The sequence below is a fragment of the Caenorhabditis remanei genome, chromosome III, assembly GCF_010183535.1.
Source record: "Caenorhabditis remanei strain PX506 chromosome III, whole genome shotgun sequence".
Lineage (NCBI taxonomy): Eukaryota > Metazoa > Nematoda > Chromadorea > Rhabditida > Rhabditidae > Caenorhabditis > Caenorhabditis remanei.
The window spans coordinates 14,615,872-14,639,606 of NC_071330.1; the positions used below are offsets into that span (position 1 = coordinate 14,615,872).

At 36.1% G+C, this 23,735-nt stretch overlaps 6 protein-coding genes across 6 annotated transcripts; 1 reads left to right on the forward strand and 5 right to left on the reverse strand.

Moving 5' to 3' along the window:
- Positions 1 to 3,937: 3,937 nt before the first annotated feature.
- GCK72_011398 (uncharacterized protein) lies at positions 3,938 to 5,251 on the reverse strand (the record flags this gene model as incomplete). The annotated part of the gene is made up of 3 exons (XM_053728421.1): positions 3,938 to 4,288; positions 4,335 to 5,025; positions 5,142 to 5,251. The coding sequence occupies 3 exons, from the start codon at positions 5,249 to 5,251 to the stop codon at positions 3,938 to 3,940; spliced, it is 1,152 nt and encodes a 383-aa protein (XP_053587998.1).
- Positions 5,252 to 6,478: 1,227 nt separating this feature from the next.
- Positions 6,479 to 7,573, reverse strand: GCK72_011399 (uncharacterized protein; the record flags this gene model as incomplete). Its single annotated transcript, XM_053728422.1, has 3 exons — positions 6,479 to 6,607; positions 6,654 to 7,353; positions 7,458 to 7,573. 3 exons carry the CDS (start codon positions 7,571 to 7,573, stop codon positions 6,479 to 6,481), a joined length of 945 nt encoding a protein of 314 aa, XP_053587999.1.
- A 417-nt stretch (positions 7,574 to 7,990) lies between these two features.
- GCK72_011400 (uncharacterized protein) lies at positions 7,991 to 9,252 on the forward strand (the record flags this gene model as incomplete). The annotated part of the gene is made up of 3 exons (XM_053728423.1): positions 7,991 to 8,106; positions 8,212 to 8,908; positions 8,953 to 9,252. The coding sequence occupies 3 exons, from the start codon at positions 7,991 to 7,993 to the stop codon at positions 9,250 to 9,252; spliced, it is 1,113 nt and encodes a 370-aa protein (XP_053588000.1).
- A 288-nt stretch (positions 9,253 to 9,540) lies between these two features.
- On the reverse strand, positions 9,541 to 10,986 carry GCK72_011401 (uncharacterized protein; the record flags this gene model as incomplete). The annotated part of the gene is made up of 4 exons (XM_003099627.2): positions 9,541 to 9,762; positions 9,817 to 9,952; positions 10,774 to 10,888; positions 10,935 to 10,986. 4 exons carry the CDS (start codon positions 10,984 to 10,986, stop codon positions 9,541 to 9,543), a joined length of 525 nt encoding a protein of 174 aa, XP_003099675.2.
- A 1,279-nt stretch (positions 10,987 to 12,265) lies between these two features.
- Positions 12,266 to 17,228, reverse strand: GCK72_011402 (uncharacterized protein; the record flags this gene model as incomplete). Its single annotated transcript, XM_003099580.2, has 5 exons — positions 12,266 to 12,404; positions 12,497 to 12,669; positions 13,777 to 13,986; positions 15,014 to 15,154; positions 17,052 to 17,228. The coding sequence occupies 5 exons, from the start codon at positions 17,226 to 17,228 to the stop codon at positions 12,266 to 12,268; spliced, it is 840 nt and encodes a 279-aa protein (XP_003099628.2).
- Positions 17,229 to 19,576: 2,348 nt separating this feature from the next.
- Positions 19,577 to 23,285, reverse strand: GCK72_011403 (uncharacterized protein; the record flags this gene model as incomplete). The annotated part of the gene is made up of 3 exons (XM_003099609.2): positions 19,577 to 19,865; positions 21,480 to 21,802; positions 23,154 to 23,285. 3 exons carry the CDS (start codon positions 23,283 to 23,285, stop codon positions 19,577 to 19,579), a joined length of 744 nt encoding a protein of 247 aa, XP_003099657.2.
- Positions 23,286 to 23,735: the final 450 nt, after the last annotated feature.

The following is a 23,735-nucleotide window of genomic DNA, read 5'->3' on the forward strand; positions in this document are numbered from 1 at the left end:
TATCGATTTGAAGGGATTCGAGATGCTCCGGGTCTGTCGTCCTCAGTGCTACTAGTAAAGCAAAGTTCCATTCGTCAGCACAGTACACCAAATTGCGGACCTTCAGTTTGTTTAACAGTTCGTTGAAAGTTCTTTGCAGTGCTGTTCTTCCAATCCTATATTTTCTAAAACACCAGGGTCCCAGGCTGTCTTCGATTATTAAAAATTCAATTCTCAGCTTCTCATGACCAAAAATTGACATAAAATCCCGTTGAATTATCTCAGTCTGATCTACTTCGTCATCCGTATTTATCACTTTCTCTTTATTCCAGTATCTCACTCTCAATCCTCCTTCAATGATTTCGTAAGAGATCTTGAAGTCCCGATTTGTTGAAATCTCGGTAAACTTTCCCTCGCATTTGTAGGTGAGACGGTCTATGTCTAGCAGCTTTTCATTGATAATTTTCCGGATGGTAGTGCACGTCGCACGGAGGCAAAGCCTGAAATCTTAGTGATGTTTTTGACAAGTGGCTTTTCAATGATTTTTTTTAAAATAAAATAAGTTCTCTGTCCGGGCTGGGCCGAAATTTGTCAAGTTTGGTCCAGAGAACTCACCTCGTATCAATATCCAAGTGATTCTCAACAAAGTCTGGAACATTCAGAATCTGTGTTAGCGTCACTTTTGGCTTCTCCTCCTCGACAACCACGTCTTGATTGAAAACTAGCGGCATTGTCTGGAAAAATAGGAAAAAATATGAATCAAATTCAAAGCGTTTAGCGGCAGCATCTCACCTTCATCTTTTCTTTCCTCAGCATCGTCCTCTCCTCTTCCCACTCTTCTTCCACATAACACGGTCCTTTGAACCATATGATCCTCTTATCCACCAATATCTTCAACTTCTTATCAGAATCCGGGTATGGAATGCTAACCCAGCACGGATATGGAGCATTGTTGGTGTTGTATTGTTGGAGACTAGCTTTAATATCTTCAAAATCAGAACCCCGAATCTTCTCGTGCATTCGAATTTTCAACTGTTTGAGAGTGGGATTTTCAAGTAGTTTCTGAAAAAATAAATGGTTGATCAGTCGTAACATGAGAAAACTCACATCTTTAAGCTCCATTACAAAAGTGTGCACAGGCGGGTCTTGCTCAAAACAGATAACATTGTCAGTACCATCGCGTTCTCGAATAATCTCCATATGAGCATTCTCGAAATGAGTGTAGTTGCTGATAGTTTCTGATAACGACAGACCCCCTTTAACTTTTAACGATTTCACACGTTTCCATTCTTCTAGATCATACAAGTCTTTAAAAACTGGATCCCACACATAATTATCATGTCCAAACCTGAGTTGAAGGGATTTGAGATGCTCCAGGTCTATCGTCTTTAATGCTGCTATGAAACATTTTCTTTCGCATTCTTCAACATAGTAATCCAAATTGAGGACCTTCAGTTTGTTGGGCACTTGGTTCAAAGTGTTTTGTAGTGCTCTCATTCCAACATCAGATTTTCGAAAACTCTCGATTCTTAAAGTGTCAATTCTCAGCTTCTCATTACAAAGAATCGACATCAAATCCCTTTGAATTATCTTCGTCTGATCTTTTTCGTTATTCATACTGATCCTTTTCTCCTTATCCCAGTATTTCACTCTCAGTTCATCGTCAAAGATATCGTAAGAGATCTTCAAGTCTCCATTTGTAGAAATCTCGATACAATTTCCATAGCAATCGTAGTGTAGACAACCTATGTCTAGCGGCTTTTCATTGATGATTTCCCGAATGGTGGTGCAGGTTGCACGGAGACAAAGTCTGAAATTTCAGAAATGTTTTGAGAACTGTAACAGTCTTCCATATTTTTTCAGATATATATTTCGGAACTCACTAGGGAAGGATCCCGAGTCAAGATGAAGTTGCAGGTCGATACATATATCACTAGAACGGTAATTTTGCGCTGATTTCAAATCTGTATATTTTCCTGAACGATTTCGTGAAAAAAGTTATTTGCGTGAAAAAAATTTTCAGACAAATTTTTTGTAGACGCGTCATTTTTAAAAATTTAAGAAACTCCACAAAAAATTTCTAAAAATAAATTCTGATATCAAACTATGCCAAAACCATCTTTATACCCGTACTCATACGTACAACACAAAAAAATTTGAAAAATTGTGAAAAACGTTAATTTTGGGAGTCTTAAAAATTCCCATTTTTGCACTGAGTAGCCACAAAAACGCAAATAACTTTTTTTCACGAGATTGTTCAGCAAAAACAGAATACAGATTTGAAATCAGCGCAAAATTACCGTTCTAGTGATGTATGTCTCGACCTGTAACTCCATCTTGACTCGGGATCCTTCCCTAGTCAGTCAAAAGCAAGACAAGAAAGTGGTTTTTTTAAAAATGAATTATTTAAATTTTAAAGATTTGGTAGAAAGATAGGTACCTTTTTATGAAGCCGGGCCGAGAAAAATCTCAGTCCGGGCTGGGATTTGCCATGTTTGCCCCGAAGTACTCACCTCATATCAATATCCAAGTATTTCTCAACAAAGTTCGAAACATTAAGAATCTGTGCCAGCGTCACTTCTGGATTCTCCTCCTCGACAACCACGTCTTGGTTGGAAACTAGTGACATTGTCTGAAAGAATTGGAGGTGATGATTAGTAGAGATAATAATTGAAACAGCAACCAATGTAAGACATGAAATTGAATAAATTATTGGGAACAAACATGTTTTATGATTAACACAACAAAAAGTATGAATTTTCATCCCGTTTTATCATTGAAAAGCATTTGAACTCAAAACGTTTAGCGGCAGCATCTCTTATTTATCTTCTTCTTCCTCAGTAGTTTCTGAGGACCCAACTAAAACAAACAACGTGCTCACTTATATCAAAAGAGTGAGCAAATTGTTTGTTTTAGTTGTGTCATCAACTATTATTCGGAATTATCTTTTTTCTGTCGCATTAATTTTGTTTTTTTTTTTTCTCTTTAACATTCTCATTTCTATTCTACTGATGACTACTATAATAACCTACCTGAGAAATTCCGATGTCTTCGTGAAGATGTCTTACCTGAGTTTTTGCAGCACCTTCGCGGTCTCTAGTAAAAAGTTGAATAGTGTATTTGATTTCGGAAACCACAGGAATAGTATTTGTGTTCCCAATAATGAAGACAAGTTGAGTTGATTGAGGCCAACATGTCGTTTAAATACGAAAACTAGCAGTCTGACTCCGCCCTCTTCCTCAGAAATTAACAATGAGAAATGGTCGACGGTTGTGTTGTATTAAGGATGAGGGATATAATTCCATTGGATTTGTGCAAAATTAGGTTTGACTCATTAGTATATCATACTGTATGAAAAAGACAACGTAGTATGTTGCTACTTTGAAATTTTGAACTTGAAAATAAACACGAGAAATTAGAAGAAAACGAATTGTCCAGTATAAAAAAATAATGTAAATCTAGACTGTTGTTAGTTCAAAACGTCCAAATATCCAGATTTCCGGAAATAGGGGACATATAAAAGAATTGGGCAATATTGAAGGAATCCTTTAATTTTTACTTTTGTTTTTAGCTTTCAGACTACCGGAGAAATTGCAACAATGTATGCAACTGATCAACAAAAATTCGACTTTTCCATAAGAAATTTGGACGTTTTGAAGCTACAGACAATAGGAACATCATGGAATTTAAATGATGTTTTTAAGTCTTTATGTTTTTGTTTTTCCTTTTTTTTTAAACTTTACTTTTTCAAAACGAGCGCATGCAGCACGCCAGCAGCACTGATGCCGCATTTATGCAACAGTTGCACGCCTCTAATGCAGCAGGAGTAAACTCTACGAATAACTGCTGCGTAAGTGTTGCGTTACTGTAAGAAATAAAATTGATAAAATTATTGGGAACAAACATATTTTATTATAATAATAACACAGTAATAATTATGAGTTTTCTTCCAGTCTTATCATTGAGGGTAATAGTAATAGTACAAATTCAAAGCTTCTTCTTCATCTTCGTCGTCGTCCTCCTCATCTTCATAATCATCACTCTCATCCTCATCATCCTCATCACTACTATCTTCTTCCCATTCTCCTTTCACATAACATGGTCCCTTGAACCATATCATCTTCTTATCCACCAACATCTCCAATTTCTTATCAGAATCCGGGTATGGAATACTAACCCAGCACGGATACGGTGTATTGTTGATGTTGTATTGTTGGAGACTTGATTTAATATCCTTGACGTCATGAGCCTTCATGCGAGATATAGCTTCTATTTTCAACTGTTTCAGATTGGGATTTTGAAGGAGTTTCTAAAAAGACGAAATAGTTGATCAGTCGTGACAGGAGATAACTCACATCTTTAAGCTCCATTACGAAATTGTGTAAAGATGTGTTGTCAGAGCAAGCGTAAAAACTACCAATCGCCAAATGAGCATTCTCGAAATGAGTGTAGGAACTGATAATGTCCGATAATGATAGTTGCGGATCCCAAATTTTTAATGATTTCAAACGTTTCCATTCTTCTAGTTCAAACAAGTTGATCTTAAATTGTTTCATATCATAAGGTCCAAAACTGAGTTGAAGGGATTTGAGATGCTCTATCGTCTTCAATGTGGCTATGAAAGCATCATCCAATTCTTTAACTAAGTACTCCAAACTTTTGATCTTTAGTTTGTTGGGCAGTTGGTTCAAAGTGTTTCGTAGTGCTCTTATTCCCATCGGAGGTTCCTCGTCATATAAACCAGCTGAGTAATCGTCTTCGATGTTTAAAATTCCAATTCTCAGTTTTCCATGATCAAGAATCGACATCAAATCCCGTTGAATTACCTCTATTTGTTCTTCTTCGTTTTTCGCATCGATCGTTTTCTCTCTATCTAAGTATCTCACTCTCAATCCTTCTTCAATGATTTCGTAAAGGACCTCGAAGCCTCCATGTGTAGAAATTTTGATTGTCTTTCCATAGCAATCGTAGATGAGCCAATCTATGTGTAGCGGCTTTTTATTGATGATTTCCCGGATGGTGGTGCACGTCTTACGGAGGCGGAGTCTGAAACTTCAGTGATGTTTTGAGAACTGTAGCGACCAGTCTTCAAATTTTCCTCCAAAGCAAACTAGAGCCCGAGCTGGGCCAAAATTTGACAAGTTTGCCCCCAAAGTACTCACCTCGTATCAATATCCAAGTACTTCTCAACAAAGTCTGGAACATTAAGAATCCGTACCAGCGTCATTTCTGGCTTCTCCTCAGCTTTCTCCTGGTTGAAAACTAACGACATTGTCTGTAAGAATAGGAGGTGTAGAAAATAATTGGAACTTTCTTCTTCCTGAGAAATGTTTGATGACACAATTAAGGCAAACAAAGTGGTCGTTCTTATGATATAAGTGACCACTTTGTTTGCTTTAGTTGTGTTACCAACTAAGAAATCTTTGCTGAGTTCTCGCAGCACCTTCGCGGTCTCTAGTAAAAAGTTGAACAGTGGATTTGATTTCTGAAATCACAGGAATAGTATTCATGTTCCCCATAATGAAGACAAGTTGAGTTGATTGAGGTCAACATGTCGTTTAAATACGAAAACTAGTAGTCTGACTCCGCCCTCTTCCTCAGAAATTTTCCTTAGAAAAATTAACAGTGAGCAATGCAACCGTGGTGTTGTATTAAGAAAAGGAATATAATTCCATTGGAGATGTCTAAAGTTTAGTATGATTCATTACTATATTATTTATTCTACTGGTGATTACTACAATGTCCTACTTTAGAAATTCCGAGCTCTTCGTGAAGAAATCGAGTTTTCGTCTCCAGTGACAAGTTGAACTGCGGATTTGACTTGTAATAAAACCACAGAAATAATATTCATGTTTCCAATTATGAGGACAAGTTGAGTGTATTGAAGTCAACATGTTGTTTATATACGAAAACTAGCAGTCTGACTCCGCCCTCTTCCTCAGAAATCAACAATGAGCAATGTGAGTGGTGTTGTATTATAGAGGAGAAATATAATTCCATTAGATTTGTCTAATGTTTAGTATGACTCATCACATGTTGAAAACCAATGTAAGAAATGATTAAATTATTGGGAACAAATACATTTTATTATTAACGCTGCAAAAATTACGAATTTTCATTGAGTCTTATCAATGAAAATAGTTCAAATTCGCAAGGTATCACTGCAGCATCTCATCTACATCTGATTCTTCATCTTCTTCGTCTTCTTCCTCCTCTCCCTCCACATAACACGGTCCCTTGAACCATATCATCTTCTTCTCCACCAACATCTCCACCAACATCTCGAATCTTTGTCGTCCTTCTCCTCATCACTATCTTCTTCTTCATCTTCCTCTTCATCATCATCACTCCCATCCTCATCGTCCTCCTCATTATCATCGCCTTTCTCATCTTCATCACTCTCTTCCTCCACATAACATGGTCCCTTGAACCATATCATATTCTTCTCCACCAACATCTCCAATTTCTTATCAGAATCCGGGTATGGAATGCTAACCCATCACGGATACGGAACATTGCTCGTGTTGTATTGTTGGAGACTTTCGTTTATATCTTCAAAATCAGTATCACTCATCGCCTCGTCCACTCGAATTTTCAACTGTTTGAGAGTGGAATTTTCAAGTAGTTTCTGAAAATAAGAAATGGGTGATCAGTCGTAACAGGAACCAACTCACATCTATAAGCTCCATAACAAAATGGTGTACAGGCCCGCAGTCAATAAAACCGTTAAAATAGTCAGTCTTCAAATGAACATTCTCTACGTGAGTGAAGAATCTGGTAATGTGCGGTACCTTCAATTGCGGAAAACGAACATCTATCGTTTTCAAACGTTTCCATTGTTCCAGATTATACACGTCTCTCCAGATTGGGGTGCAATTATACATAAAAGGTGTGACTCTGAGTTTAAGGAATTCGAGATTCTCCGGGTCTATCGTCTTCAATGTTTCTAATAAAACTTCATCTAATTCTTCAACAAAGTACTCCAAACTTTTGATCTTCAGTTTGTTGGGCACTTGGTTCAAAGTGTTTTTTAGTACTATCATTCCAATATGAGGTTCATGATGATATTCAGTTGTCACATTGTCTTCGATTCCAAAAGTGTCAATTCTCAGCTTCTCACTGCAAAGAATCGACATCAAATCCCGTTGAATTCTCTCAACATTTTCTTCATCGTTGTTCGTATTGATCACTTTCTCTTTATTCCAGTATTTCACAATCAATCCTTTTTTAATGATTTCGTAAGAGACGTTGAAGCCTCGATTCGTAGAAATCTCGATAATTTTTCCATTGCATTTGTAGTTGAGACAATCTATGTATAGCTGCTTTTTATTGATGATTTCCCGGATGATGGTGCAGGTTGCACGGAGGCAGAGTCTGAAATTTTAGTGATGTTTTGAGAACTGTATTTTCAAATGTTCCTCCCAAGCAAACTTGTCACGGCCCATCGGCACCAGGTTTGAAATTCCACAAATGCTCACTTCGTATCAATATCCAAGTATTTCTCAACAAAGTCTGGTACATTAAGAATCTGTGCCAGCGTCACTTCTGGATTCTCATCCTCGACAACCACGTCTAGGTTGAAAACTAACGACATTGTCTGGAAGAATAGAAGGTGATGACTTGTAAAGATTAGAAGGAAGTGTAGATAATAATTGGTGAATAAGAACCAATATAAGAAATGAAATTGATCAAATTATTGGGAACACACATATTTTATTATTAACACAGAAAAAAAACTATGAAATTTCATCTCATTGGAAATCGTTAAAATTCAAAGAGTTTAGCGGCAGCATCTCATCTTCATCTACTCCTTCCTCAGTAATTTTTGAGGACACAACTAAAACAAACAACTTGCTCACTCTTATGATATGAGTACGTTGTTTGTTTTAATTGGGTCTTGAAATATTACTGAGGAAGAAAAAGATGTTCCCTATAATTTCATCAAGTTCTTTTCTTACATTGATTCTTGTTATTATCCTCTATTAACCATTTCTCCTTGTTTTTCCAGACAATGCCGCTAGTTTCCAACCAAGACGTGGGTGTCAAGGAACAGAAGCCTAAAGTGATGCTGACACAGATTCTTATTGTTCCAGACTTTGTTGAGAAATACTTGGATATTGATACGAGGTGAGGACTGTGGAGCAAACTTTTCAAATTTCGGCCAACCCAGGGCTCCTGTTTGCTTTGGAGGAAAATTTGAAGACTTGTTGCATAACATCACTAAATTTTCAGACTTCGCCTCCGTAAGACCTGCAAAACCATCCGTGAAATTATCAATGAAAAACTGCTACACATAGATGGTCTCAACTACAATTTCATTGGTAATTGTATCGATATATCTACAAATGAAGACTTCAAGGTCCTTTACAAAATCATTGAAGGAGGATTGAGAGTGAGATACTGGGATAGAGAGAAAGTGATCAATACGAATAATGACGAAGAAAAGGTTGAGATAATCCAACAGGATTTGATGTCGATTCTTTGCAATGAAAAGCTGAGAATCGACACTTTAAGAATCGAAAGCAATCTGACAACTTCTTTTAATAAGAAACCTCCGATTGGGATGAGAGCACTACGAAACACTTTCATCCAAGTGCCCAACAAACGAAATGTCCGCAATTTGGAGTATTTTGTTTATGAAGTGAATGAAGCTTTCATAGTAACATTGAATACGATAGACCCGGTGCACCTCAAATTCCTTTACCTCAGCATGCAATTTCTTAATTATTCGCCCGGATTTTGGGAAGATTTGAATAATCTGGAACAATGGAAACTTTTGAAATCTTTAATTGTTCGTTGTCCGCAACTAACGGTATCGGACATTACAAGATTCTTCACCCATTTTGAGAATGCTCATTTGAAGATTCGCAGTTTTTACGGTTTGTTGGACTTCACGCTTATACACAATTCTGTAATGGAGCTTAAAAATGTGAGTTATTTTCTGTTACGACTAGTCAACAACTCCTATTTCAGAAACTACTTCAAAATTTCAATCTGAAACAGTTGAAAATTCGAGTGGACATGGAGATTCGCGATTCTGACTTCGAGAATATTAAAGCAAGTCTCCAACAATACAACACCAACAATACACCGTATCCGTTCTGGTTTAGTATTCCATACCCGGATTCTGATAAGAAATTGGAATTGTTGGTGGAGACGAAGATGATATGGTTCAAGGGACCGTGTTATGTGGAGGGAGAAGAAGACACTGAGGAAGAAGAAGTTGAAGATGAGATGCTACCGCTAATCCCTTTGAATTTTAACGATTTTTAATCATAAAACTTGATAAAAATTCCTATATTTGCTCTGTATATATAAAATATGTTTGTTCTCATTAAATCAATTGAATTTCTTATCCTACGAAAATTCAAAAAGTTGTGTTGGTCTCAGAGCGATATCGGCTGGGTTACGGTAATTTGAAATTTTTAGGAAATTTGGAAATTTCCCAAAACTCTGTAACTTTGCGTGTTTTCGCCCATTTTTCTCGGTTTTAGGCTCAAAATTTAGCAAATTTTCTAAGGAATTCAAATTCAAATATTCATTCCCAGTAAAACCCAAGAATCAATCGCCATAAACCGGTGTCTTCACATCCGAATCGTCCTCTTCGTTATGGTAGACTGGTGTGGACGGTTCGTTGTACACAGTGCCATCAGAATCCGATGGAGATTGAGTTTTCGACGAGTACGCGGCGTCATAGGACATTTTCGAAAAGTTGGACCCAGTTTTCGGCTTTTCCGACTCCTCCTCCTCACTGTTAGACGACGATTCGACGGTGAACAAGTACTGAAAATTGGAAATGGTACTTAGGCTCCCAAAAAGGGCGGAGCCTAAACTTACGCGATTCTTAGCCATTTGATTGAGCGCTTCTCTCGATTTTCTGCGTCTCTCCATCGAGACCTTGTTCGGATACTCGGCTTGAAGGAGTCGACGCTTCTCCTCGAATGTTAGTTCTTGTGGAGCCTGTTTTGGGGTCCTAAAGTAGATTTTTTTTTTGAAAAACTTGTCTTGAAAAGAAATACTAAAATCCGGAGAATTTTGAACCAAAAACCAAGAAAAACGGTCAAAATTGAGATTTTTTGAAAATCTTGAATTACATCCACCACCGTAACTCTTCAGGATTTGGTTGCATTTTAAAATGTTGTAAATTTTCGAATTCAGCTCGTCGAGACGCTTCAAATAAGTATAATCATGACATGATTTGCTCCATGTTGGGTCTCGCCACGAAAACTACAGAACCCCTCCAAAACACTACCGTAACCCGATTAGTTTTGATACTAGACCAATGAAACTTACATATTCGGAATCAGCATTTTGAGAGCTTTCAGAAAAGTATAAGCATGCCTATATTCTGAAAAAATTCGGGTCCCACCACGAAATCTACAGTAACCCGAAAAATTTCAAAATTTTCAAATATGGTCATGATTATACTTTTCTGAAAGCTCTCGTTCTCCTGAATCTAACTATCTCATTTTCAAAACGATCGCGGCATTTCTGACGGAGTTACAGCGACAGTAGTTTCAGCCAAGAGGTTAGAGCGCAGAGATACCAGACACTCTGCGTCTCTGACCCGAAATTTGAAACTTTCAGAATATATGCATGATTATACTTTTCTGAAAGCTAGAAGCGAGCTAATTATGAAAATACAAAAATTTTGGGTCTCGCAGCAAAATTGGCGGGGTTACGGTAGTTTCAAAAAAAAATTTCGAAAATCTGTAACTTTGCGAGTTTTCGACCGTTTTTCTTGGTTTTTGGCTTAAAATTTAGCGAATTTCCCATTTTCCTATTTAAACTCACAATTTCAGCGGTTGCCCACCACCACCACCTCCATAAATCCCATAAATCTCTCCAATCATTCTCGTCTGCATCTGAATTTCCTTCAGACGTTCCACTTGTTCACGTGGGCGTGGCTCTAGAAGGTTCTAGAAGTTATCGATTTTTAAGGGGGCGTGGCTTACGAGAAAGTCGGCGGAGAGCATCAATGGTGTCGTCGAACGATTTTTTGGACATTTTTTAAACAATTTTTTCTTGTTGAAAATTTTCGAAACTTGATTTTGAATCGATTGATTAATAATTTGGGATTGGGGAAGATGGGCGGTTCGGGATGAAAAATAATAGGGATTACAGGGTAGGGGGTCACGTGAAAATGAGTAAAAATTGGTTGAAATTTAAAAAGTTTTTAAAAAAATTGAAAAAAATTTTTTTTTGACGTATTTTAAAAATTTAAAATTTTTTTCATAATTCTTTCGAATTTTCCGTATTATATCCTTATTCAGCTTGTTGATACGCTTCAAATAAGTATAATCACGCCTAGATTTGCTCCAAATTGGGTCCCGCCACGAAAACTACAGTAACCCTCTCCACTCTCAAATTTAAAGGTGCATACCGTAGTAATTTTTAGGGAAATTTGTTGCGTTTTCTTTTTTCTCAAAATTGTTATATTTTTGCGGTTATTTTGCATCTAAAACTAACAAAAATGGGTGAAAACTAGCAAAGTTACAGATTTTCGAAAATCTCAAAATTTTCAAACTACTGTAATCCGATCAATTTTGCTCCTAGAAAAATTAAACTTACATATTTGGAATCAGTGCGACAAATGGTTTCAGAAAAGTATAATCATGATAACATTTGAAAATTTTCGGAAATTTCTCAAAAACTTGAACTTCCAGACTACAAAAGCTACAGTAACCAACTCAGTTTCGCTTCGAGACCCAAAATAATTGTATTTTCAGAATCAGCACGTTTCCAGCTTTCAGAAAAGTATAATCATGACAACATTTGAAAAATTTCGGAAATTTTTCAAAAACTTGAAATTACAGACAACAAAAGCTACAGTAACCCACTCAGTTTCGCTCCGAGAGCCAAAATATTTGTATTTTCAGAATCAGCTCGCTTCTAGCTTTCAGAAAAGTATAATCATGCCTATATTCTGAAAATTTTGAATTTTGCGGTCAGAGACGCAGAGTGTCTGGTATCTCTGCGCTCTAGCCTCTTGGCTTAAACTACTGTCACCATAACTCCACCAGAAATGCCGCAATAAATCTGAAACTTAGATAGTTGAATTCAGGAGATCAAGAGCTTTCAAATGAGTATAATCATGACTAGGTTTGAAAAATTTTGAAATTTTTCGGGTTACTGTAGTTTTCGTGGTGGGACCCAAAAAGTTTCAGAATCTAGGCATGATTATACTCTTTCGAAAGCTCTCGTTCACCTGAATCCGAATATATCAATTCTAATCACTTTATTCCATTTTATTCCACTAAAAACCAAAAAATATGCAATGAAACCATCAATCCGCCTCATCACCCTCCCGACTCGTCTCAATATAGAATTCTCGGCGCTTTTTATCCTCCTCCACATCGATAATCCCTCCTTTTTTCTTCTGCTTCTCAAATATCTTCTGAAGACGTCGTTGCTCTTCGTGCCATCTGAAAATTCCAGATTTTTCGGTAAAATTGGTCAAAAATTCCATTTTTGGGGGTAAAAACCGCCAAAAATCCGAATTTTTGGGTCTCCGAACCTCTTCATAGTCTTCTGAACGTCTTCTGTCGTCGTGCTCGCCCGCCGCTTCTTATTCCGCAACGTCTTCTGATTCTTTTTCGTTTGTTTCGCCATTTCTTGGATATTCAATTTGTAGTTGTGAATTGTGTTGTCGTCGGTGAGTTGTTCACGGCATACCGGGCAAAGAATGTTCTGGAAAATTGGAAAAAAAATTTTGCAAAAATTTTTTTCTGATTTTCTCAGTCTGAAAAATTGTCAGACATGCTATAACTTCTGCAATTTCTCATTTTTCTGCACAATGGCATCTGCATTACTACCCTGATGGATTCTGATTTCTCAGAGATCGTTTGAAATTCCAAAAAAATGAAAAAAAGGGACTTTTTTTTTCGAAATTTTCAGATTTTCAGACACGCTATAACTACAGTAACCCATTGTTCTGAGTGTCGGAAGTAATAAAATCTCGGTTGCCGTTTTTAATACTCTAGTTATTCTAAAAAACTCAAAAACTGCCGAAAAAATCAAGAAATTTAAAAAATTCCAGAATTTTCAGATTTTCAGACATGCTATATCTACCGTAACCCACTCGATTTTATTCCGACACTTATTAAACCTATATATTCAGATTCAGCGTGTTCTCAGCTTTCAGAAAAGTATAATCATGCCTATATTCTGAAAATTTTGAATTTTGGGGTCAGAGACGCAGAGTGTCTGGTATCTCTGCGCTCTAGCCTCCTGGCTTAAACTACCGTAAATCCGTCAGAAATGCCTCAATCGTTATGAAATTTGGATAGTTGAACTCAGGAGATCGAGGGCTTTTACATGAGTATAATCACAACTATATTTGAAACATTTTGAAATTTTTCGGGTTACTGTAGTTTTCGTGCTGGGACCCGAAATTTTTCAAACCTGGCCGTGATTATACTCATCTGAAAGCTCTCATTCTCCTGAATCCAACTATCTAAATTTCAAAATAATTGGAGGAACTCTGACTGGGTTACGGTAGTTTTAGTCACTGAGTTAGGAGGTTAGAGCGCAGAGATACCAGACACTCTGCGTCTCTAGCCCCAAAATTCAAAACTTTCAGAATATAGTCATGATTATACTTTTCTGAAAGCTGAAAACGCGCTGATTCCGAATATGCAGATTTCATGAGTGTCGGAGAGAAACTGAGGTAGTTATGGCATGTCTGAAAATCTGAAAATTCTGAAATTTTTCAATTTTCACCGTTTTTTCTGCAATTTTTGATTGTTTTAAAACCCAGATATCCCAATTTCATGGGTTTCGACACGAATCCCTCACCGTCTGCACTCTCTCCTTCATATGTGGTTGAGCCTCTCGAATTTCCTTCTGAAAATCGGCGGAACACGTGTCTAAATATCGACAAAAACATGTGGAATGCATGAAATGATCGCATTGAGTCACGTGGATCGGGGAGGTCGAGAGACACAGCAAACATATCGAACAGTCCATATTCACGTGCTGATTTTCAGTCAAGTAGTCGGAGCAGTGCTGAAAATGGGGGTTGAGGGGGTAAAAACAGCTGAAAATCGGCTTAAAACTGCTTAAAATGACCTAAAAATGACCAAAAAATCGTCAAAAATCGCCTAAAATCGGTCAAAAATCGAATCTGAGGACATCCGGACACTAAGGGCAGACACACAGACAGACAGAACAAATCTCGTCGATCTGTGTGTCCGGATGTGTGTCCGGATGTCCATAGTGTAAAAATTGACCAAATTGTGCCGATCTGTGTGTCCGGATGTCCGCAGATTCGATTTTTGACTATAATTTCATGTTTTTGGACAATTTTTCGCGATTTTTCCTTATTTTCTGGTCATTTTCAGCATTTTTGAGTTAAAAAATATGAAAATGACCAGAAAATTATGAAAATTAGCGAAAATTTGCCCAAAATCAGTCAAAAACGAATCGAAAATCGAATCTGAGGACATCCGGACACACAGACAAACATTCGGACAAAACTCGAAACTCCGAAAATGTCTGTCCGAGTGTCCGGATGTCCGGATGTCCCACTTTTCGTCAATTTTCCATAATTTCAGTGTTAAAATTCCATTTTTTCCGCGTTTTTTGTTACAAAAATCCAATCTGTGGACATCCGGACACGTCTGTCTGTGCATTTGTATGTCCAGATGTCTGTCTGTCACAATTTCCGTTTGTTCGGATGTCCAGAAGTCATTTTCTCGTGTTTTAGCCGATTTTTCATCAATTTTTAATCAATTTTCAGCAAAAAATCAACAAAAAAAAGAAAATTTTGAGAAAATCCGTGAAAAATTGAAAGAAAATGTATTTTTTTCGTCTGTCCGGATGTCTGTGTGTCCGAATGTCCGACTACTCGCTAGTCATGTCTGTCTGTGTGTCTGTGCGTCTGTCCAAGTGTCCGGATGTCCGCAAGAGCTCATTTTCAGCCATTTTCAGCCGATTTTCAGCAATTTTGAGCAATTTTCATGAAATTTTTGCGATTTTCAGCAATTTTCAGCCGATTTTCCTCGAAAAATCGCTCATTTTCAATGATTTTTACCTGAAAAATTTCGCAAATAATGGGCATCTCATCACTATTCTCCTCCACAATTCGATCGATTTCTCTCTGAAGTTTTTGGAATTCTGGTTCACCGATTCCACGTGGATTCGATAGTTTCACGAGTGGGGAGACCGATGGGTACTGAAAATGGGGAAAATTGAGTTTTTCTCGATTTTCCGGCTCAAAAATCGTCAAAAATTGTGTTTTTTAATAACAAAGCAAATTTTTGGATCGATTTTCAAGCTAAAAACACAATTTTTCTGTTCCAAATTTGAAAAAAAGACGATTTTCGGCCGTTTTTAGCATACTTGTCAAATGACGGGCCGGGCCTGAAAAGCTTCGGCCCGGGCCCGGCCCGTCAGGCCCGTCTTGTCAGGGATATGGGATTTTTGAGAAAAATTTTCAATTTTTTTTTCAATTTTCAATTTTTCATGCGGAAAAATTGACAAAAAGACACTCATATTATTCTATGAGAAAAGTCTGAGTTCATCTCAGTACACCTTAATCAAATTTGGGCCGGGCCTGAAGTTTTGAAAAAAAAGCCCGGCCCGGCCCGGCCCTTGACAAGTATGGTTTTTAGCTGAAAAGTAGATTAAAAACAGGTTTTTTGATATTAAAAAATGTAAATTTTTAGCCCGAAACTGACCGAAAATGGCCGTTGCCGAACTTTTTCTGTTTTTGGGTTTCTAGGCCACCAACGATTTTGACTTGAAAAATGCAAATTTTCCCATTTTTTCTGTCTTACAATCAGTTTTTCTTGGTTTTCTGGCTAAAAAATTGGGTTTTTTTCATGAAAAAATAGTTTTGGATCGATTTTCCAGCCAAAAACACGATTTTCGGCATTTTTTTAAATTTATTTTTAGCTGAAAATTCATTAAAAATCGGTTAAAATCGGCTAAAACACGAGAAAATTACATCTGGACATCCGGACAAACGGAAATTGTGACAGACAGACATCTGGACATACAAATGCACAGACAGATGTGTCCAGATGTCCACAGATTGGATTTTTGTAACAAAAAACCGGAAAAATGACGAAAAATGGGACATCCAGACACTCGGACAGACATTTTTGAATTTTTGGATGTCCTGACGTTTGTCCGTGTGTCCGGATGACCAGTTTGACCAAATTGTGTCGATCTGTGTGTCCGGATGTCCTCAGATTCGATTTTTTATTGATTTTAAGCAAAAAACGGCCAAAAATCATCATTTTTCAAGTCAAAATCGTTGGTGGCCTAGAAACCCTTAAAATAGGAAAAGTTCGGCCACGACCATTTTCGGTCATTTTCGGGCAGAAAATTCACGTTTTTTTGGGTTTTTGAGGGTTTTCAATGAAATGTTCATATTTTCTCTCAGAATTTTCGGATTTCCAGTCAAACGTGGCCTAGAAACCCCGATCATGAGGTAAAACTAGTCCCCGATGCTAAAAACGGCCGAAAATCAAGTTTTTACCTTAAAAATCTATCAAAAAGTCGATTTTTTTCATTAAAAAACACAATTTGAGATAATTTTCCCCATTTTTCACGTCAAAATCAGTAAAAAAAAACACTCAATTTTTGTCGATTTTGACGAATTTTTTTCGTGGCCTAGAAACCCAAAAAACCGAAAAAGTTCGGCCACGGCCATTTTCGGGCCAAAAATTCGCGTTTTTTTCGGAATTTTTATATGGTTTTTGAGGGTTTTCAATGAAATGTTCACTATTTTGGAGCATTTTCGGGCTGAAAATTGAAATTTTACTATAAAAATCAGCGAAAAAACACCATTTTCGTCACAAAAAACACCAAAAAAAACCGTTTTGAGACCGAAAAAAAAGTGAAAATGTGCATTTTTCAAGTCAAAATCGTTGGTGGCCTAGAAACCCAAAAAACAGGAAAAAGTTCGGCCACGGCCATTTTCGACCACTTTTCAGGCTAAAAATTCGCGTTTTTTTCGGAATTTTTTGTGGTTTTTGAGTGTTTTCAATGGAATTTTCGTGTTTTTCTTGGTATTTTTTTCCAAAATTTTCCAAATTTTCCCTGATTTCTCTCCATTTTCTCACCCCCTCTGGAACAGTCATCTCTATAATGACTGAAGCTGACGTCATTTCGTCTTCCAGAGATTTTATTTTGTGTTTGACACATCTCTTCTTATTCTCATCTTCTCCTAAACTCTTTTCTACTTTCACTCCATCCCATATCGAACAGAGTGCTTCGATTTCAGCGTCCGCCGACTCCATTTTTGAGGGCTGAAAATGACTGAAAATGGGAGAATTTTTGGTTGAAAAATGAGGTTTTTGAGCTTAAAAATATGATTTTTAAGCTTAAAAATGGCTGAAAATCACATTTTTAAGATGAAAATTGTCAAAAAAGAGGTTTTTTCAGCCTGAAAATGAGGTTTTTAAGCTAAAAATATGATTTTTAAGCTCAAAAATGAGTTTTTCCACTCAAAAATGGCTGAAAATCACATTTTTAAGATGAAAAATGAGGTTTTTGAGCTCAAAAATATGATTTTTGGGCTGAAAATTGAGGTTTTTGAGTCGAAAAATAAGATTTTTCAGCCAAAAAGGATATTTTTAAGCTAAAAATTGAGGTTTTTAATCCAAAATATGATTTTTAAGCTGAAAATAGGGTTTTTAAGCCAAAAATATGATTTTTTGTTCCAAAAATTGCGGTTTTCAACTGAAAATAGATATTTCAAACCGAAAAATGAGAACTTTTCCAGCAAAAAATGAGATTTTTGAGCAGAAAATTGAGTTTTCGAGTTGAAAAATTAGATTTTCTCGATAAAAATGCACTTTTCTCAGCCAAAAATACAATTTTTGCACCGAAAATTGGGCTTTTAGTCTAAAAATGAGCTGAAAAATCAGGTTGTTATCAAAAAACTAATTTTTTCACTAGAAAACAGGAATTTCAGCAAAAAATAGGTATTTCGAGCCGAAAAAATGGGATTTCCAGCTCAAAAATCTTGTTTTTAAGCTGAAAATCCGGATTTCAGAGGGGAAAAATACAAAAAAAAGTTAGAAAATGGAGAATTTTTGGTCGAAAAATGAGGTTTCAGCCTAACATGAGCTCAAAATACAAAAAAAAGTGAAAAATCGAGTAAAAACGTACAAAAATTGAAAGATATGTTACCGATTGCTCAAATAACAAAACTTTCGGCACACAAAAATTCAATAATATTCACACAACAATTCATAAATAAAATAAAATTTTAAATTTAACAGTAAAATGGGGAGATAATTGGATAATTGAGGCGCATTTTTTGGAAAAATAATAAATAAGTGGTAGATTTTCAGAAAATGACAGTAATTCGGAGGTTTTGAAGTGGAAAATTGGGATTTTCAGAGATTTTTGCACAGAAAAAATCGAAAAAACGATGGAAAATTGGATTTTTTGGGGGGAAATTGGGGGTATTTGAGGTTTTAAGGTAGAGAATTGACATTTTTACAAGGAAAATATAGATTTTTTGGAGAAAAATTTGAATTTTGAAGTGGAAAATTGGATTTTTTGGAGCGAAATTGGGGGTATTTGAGGTTTTTGAGAAAGAATATGACCATTTTTGAAAGAAAAATTGGATTTTTGAGAGGAAATTGTATTTTTGGGGAAAAAACTCAAAAAAACGTTGGATTTTATCAACTTTTAATGGAAAAGCTGAATTTTTGAGTCGAAAATGTTGAAAAGCCCGGAAAAAACTTGATTTTCATTTAATTTTTGGATGAAAAATGAAAATTTTCAGCTCAAAAACTCTCATTTTCATCGTAAAATTGACTGTTTGGACACGAAAATCGATAAAAATTGAGTTTTGAGCTGAAAAATCATCGAATTTCGTTAAAAAAATCGAAAAAATGGTAAAAAATTCTCTAAAAATCTTGATATTTCAATCGAAAAACTAAAAAATGACTAAAAAATGACCAATTTTCAGTGAAAAACATCTAAAATTTGAATTATTTTTGAGTTTTCAGGTCTCGAAAAAATACATGATTTTTGGTTTAAAAAACTCTCGAAAGTCGAATTTTCCACTCAAAAAGTGGTAAAAATTCGCTGAAAATCTTGATATTTCGATGAAAAAACTCGAAAAATGACTGGAAAAAGTAGAATTTTGACGAAAAATCATGTTTTTAGAAGAAAAAACCGCTGTTTTTTTGATTGAAATATAACTTTTGATCATTTTTCGAGCACTTTTCCTCGAAAATTCACAATTTTTGGCAAAATCTAATTTTTCCACTCAAAAATCCCTCATTTTTCTCAAATTTTCAGTCAAAAATGTATAAAAATGGCGAATTTTGACGAAAAATCTGATTTTTCAGAAGTTTTTCAACAGAAAATCATGTTTTTCGATGAAAAACAAGGAAAAACAGCTGAAAAAAATTTGATTTTTCGAGTTTTTGTAAAATTGAAATATAAAATTTTTGATCATTTTTCGAGTTTTTCAGTCGAAATATTAAGATTTTTGGCAAAAAACTCTTTAAAATCTCATTTTTCCACACAAAAATCCCTCATTTTCCTCAAATTTTCAGTCAAAAATGTATAAAAATGCATAAAAATTAAGATATTAGATTCAGAATCCTCTCTTCTCAACGTCTTCTCATTTTCCTCCACCGAATCGTTCCAATCTCGCCTTCTTCTTCGCTTCAACCTCCTCATCGTCGACTCCGCCCCCAAATCTCTTCGCTCTTTCAGCCAATTTCGCATCTTTCGTCTTGGCTCCGCCCCCAGAGGCTCCGCCCACTGGGAGACCGAAACGGGCGGCACGGGCGGCGAGTTTATCGTCTTTTTCAGCTGATTTCGTATCATTTTGGAGTCCAAATCGTTCAGCTCGCTTCGCCTTCGCCTCGTCCGATCCCAGACGTTTCGCGTCTTCTGGGAGATCGAATCTGAAAGAAATTTGGAGTTTTTTAGATGAAAAATGGCGTTTTTCGGGTGAAAAATAGGGAATTTATGGAGAAAAATCGGGGTTTTCGGGTGAAAATTGACTTTTTTGGGAGTTATCAGACGATTTTAGACGGAAAAAACTCGAAAAATCAATGGAAAAGTGGATTTTTTGGGGGGAAAATGGAGTTTTTGACAGAAAATTGGATTTTGGAGTGAAAAATTAGAATTTCGAAGTGAAAAATGGGGTTTTTCGGGTGAAAATTATTGAGTATTGTGGGGTTTTCAGACGATTTTCGACGGAAAAACTCGAAAAATCAATGGAAACTTGGATTTTTTGGGGGGAAAATGGGATTTTGACAAAAAAATTGGATTTTGGAGTGAAAAATTGGGTTTTTTGGAGGGAGATTGAGGGTATTTCAGGTTTTTGGAAGAAATTTGGAGTTTTTTAGGTGAAAAATGGGAATTTTCGGGTGAAAATTGACACTTTTGTGGGGTTTTCAGACGATTTTGGACGGAAAACTCGAAAAATCAATGGATTTCAACAATTTTTAATGGAAAAGCTGAATTTTTTTCAACTGAGAGTGTTAAAATCGCCGAAAAACTTGATTTTGAGGCGGTTTTGGAGTGAAAAATGGGGTTTTTTGGGTGAAAATTGGAGTTTTAGGAGGAAAAAAACGTTTTTTGATTGAAAAACGATTTTGACCAAATTTAGATCAAAAATATGTCATTTACAGCTATTTCAATGTTAAACTCCAAAATTTATAAAATTAGACAAAAAATTGGTCGATTTCCAACAGAAAAAAAGTATTTTTTCACTCTTTTAAAGGGATTTTAATGGTTTCGTACCAATTTTGGTCCAATTTTAGTGAAAAATCGGTTCTTTCTGCCCAAAAATTGATCGATTTTGGCCAAATTTCGATGAAAAATCGTAATTTTTTAAATTTTCAGCAACCCGAGCAACGATCTGAGACTTTCATTGAATTTACAGCAATTTCAAAGTAGAAACTTGGAAATTCGCCAATTTTGGTCAAAAATTCATCGATTTGGACCGATTTTCAATGGATTTTCAGGGTTTCGAACCGATTTTGACTCAATTTTGATGAAAAATCGGTCCTTCCACCAAAATTTGATCACTTTGAACTGGTTTTCAATGAAAAATTTCATTTTTACCCTTCCAACGCGAATTTCACGGTTTTGAACCGATTTTGACCAATTTTTGATGAAAAATCGTCATTTTTCCACTATTTTCAGCCGAAACTTGTAAATTTGTGATTTTGGTCAAGAATTGATCGCTTTCAACCCATTTTTAATGGAAAAATGTCATTTTTCACCCTTCCAACGAAAATTTCATGGTTTTTAATCGATTTTGGCCAAATTTTACTCGAAAATTGGTCCTTCTACCAAAATTTGATCGATTTTGAACTGATTTTCAATGAAAAAATGCCATTTTTACCCTTCCCACGTGGTTTTGAATCAATTTTTACGCGATTTTTGATGAAAATCGGCTCTTCCACCAAAATTTGAACGCTTTGGACCCAATTTTCACGGTTTCGAACCGATTTTGACCAATTTTTGATGAAAAACCGTCATTTTCTCACTATTTTCAGCTGAATTACCTCTTCGCTCGTGCTGCCTTGGCACTATCAGAGCCAACAAGCTCAGCCGTGACTGGAAGACCGAAACGAATCGCTCTCTCCCGTTTCGCCTTCTCCACAGTCTCCACATCGACTGGTTTGTCGACAATCACGACGACTTCTTTTTTCTCTCCGCCCACTTCAGACTCCGCCTCCTCTCCGACATCTCCAACTGACGTCGTCGTCGTCGTCTCTCCCAAAAGGTCTCCGTCGATACTTGGAGCATCCAGAATATCGTCATTTAGAATATCATCACTGAGCAGGTGATGGGCGTCGACGTCGCTCAGAATCAGGTCTTCTGCGGCCTGAAAACGGAGATTTTAGGGGAAAAAATGAGGAAATTGGTGGTTTTGGGACTAAAAAAGGGAAAAAATCGGGACTTTTCTGGTGAAAATATCGATTTTTGGTGGAGAAATGAGTCAAAACTTCGATTTTAAAGGTTTTTAGACAAAAAACAGCTGGAAATCTCAAATTTTTTCGATGACTGGGTGCAAAATTCGTGTAAAATCCACTTGTAGTGCTAAAAATCGGGATTTCGTCGATGAAAATGATGAAAATATTGACTTTTGGGTGAAAATGACTCAAGCAATTGGATTTTTAGGGGGAAAAATGAGGAAAATAGGGGTTTTGGGACTGAAAAAGGCTAAAAATCGGGATTTTTCTGGTGAAAATATCGATTTTTAGAGTGTAAATGGGTAAAAACATCGATTTTTGGGGTCAAAATGACTGAAAAATGCTAGAAAGCAGGACTTCTCGGATGAAACTGCTGAAAAATGATAAAATATAGATTTTTGGAGTCAAAATAGGATTTTAAGAGGAAATATGAGGAAAATCGATGTTTTGGGACTGAAAAAAAGCTAAAAATCGGGTTTTTTCTAATGAAGATACCGAAAGAAATGAGTCAAAACTTCGATTTTCAAGGTTTTTTGACAAAAAAACAGCTGGAAATCTCAAATTTTCAAATCTATATGACTGAAATCGATCATTGTTGATGACTGGGGTGCGAAATTCGTGTAAAATCCACTTTGAGTGCTAAAAATCGGGATTTCTCCGATGAAAACGCTGAAAAACGATGAAAAAAAAATGGTTTTCGGACAGAAAAGTGCTGAAAATCGAAATTTTTTCGATGAAAATGCTGGAAAATTAGGGAAATAGGGGTTTTGGGACTGAAAAAAGTGCTAAAAATTGGAAATTCAGCAATAAAAATATCGATTTTTAGGTCAAAATGACTGAAAATCAGGTTGTAGACAACGAAACCAACAAAAACCTGCGATTTTCAAGATTTTTGACATTTTTGGACAAAAAACAGTTGGAAATCTCAAATGTTCGAATCTAAATGACCAAAATCGGTAATTTTTGAGCTTTGGAGGAAAAAATTCGTCAAAAAACCACAGAAATGTGTGATTTTGTAGTCAAAAACCCATTTCTGACTGAAAATCCTGTTATTTTTCAACTAAAAATTAGCAAATAGTCTGTTTGGTCCATTTAGTCAGCAGAAAAATTGATTTTAAAAGCGAAAACTACCAGTTTTTTGGTATTCTTCGCTTTTTTTCCACTAAAAATCAACTTTTCAACGGTAAAAATTGATTTTCATCGAGATTTCCGCCGACTTTTCTCCGTTTTTTATCAATTTTCCCTCCAATTTATCGATTTCACCTGTTCGATGCTCTCCGTCAGTCTCGCCAACAGATCCGGCTTATTTCCGGCACTATCCAATCCTCGTTTCGCTAATTCCTCCTTGAGACGTGGAACCGTCAATTTTTTCGCGTCGGCGACTGTCAGAACCATTTTTTCTGCAAAAAAATCGATTTTTTGAGCGGAAATTGGAAAATTTTGAGAAAAATCAACGAAATACTGAAAAAAACGAGTTTTCTTGAATAAAACGGTGAAAATTGAGGTTTAATTGTGTGAAATTGATTTGAAACGGCAAAAAATCACAAAAAATCAGCGAGAAAAACAGAAAATTGTTTTTGAGAGTCAAAAAACTGAAAAGTGAATTTTCTGACTGATTTTTCATACTTTTCCACTCAAATTAGTGATTTTTAGGTCAAAAAAATCGTTTTTTTCATCAATTTTAACACAAAAAATCACGAAAAACCATAAAAAAACGGAGAAAAAACGATAGATTTTAGAAAAAATATTTTAAATAAACTCAACGTTGTGTCTGCGTCTCTTCACTATTCACACTCTCTCGCTCGGTCTCTTCGAGACCCAACGCTCGATTAATTCCATGCGCCT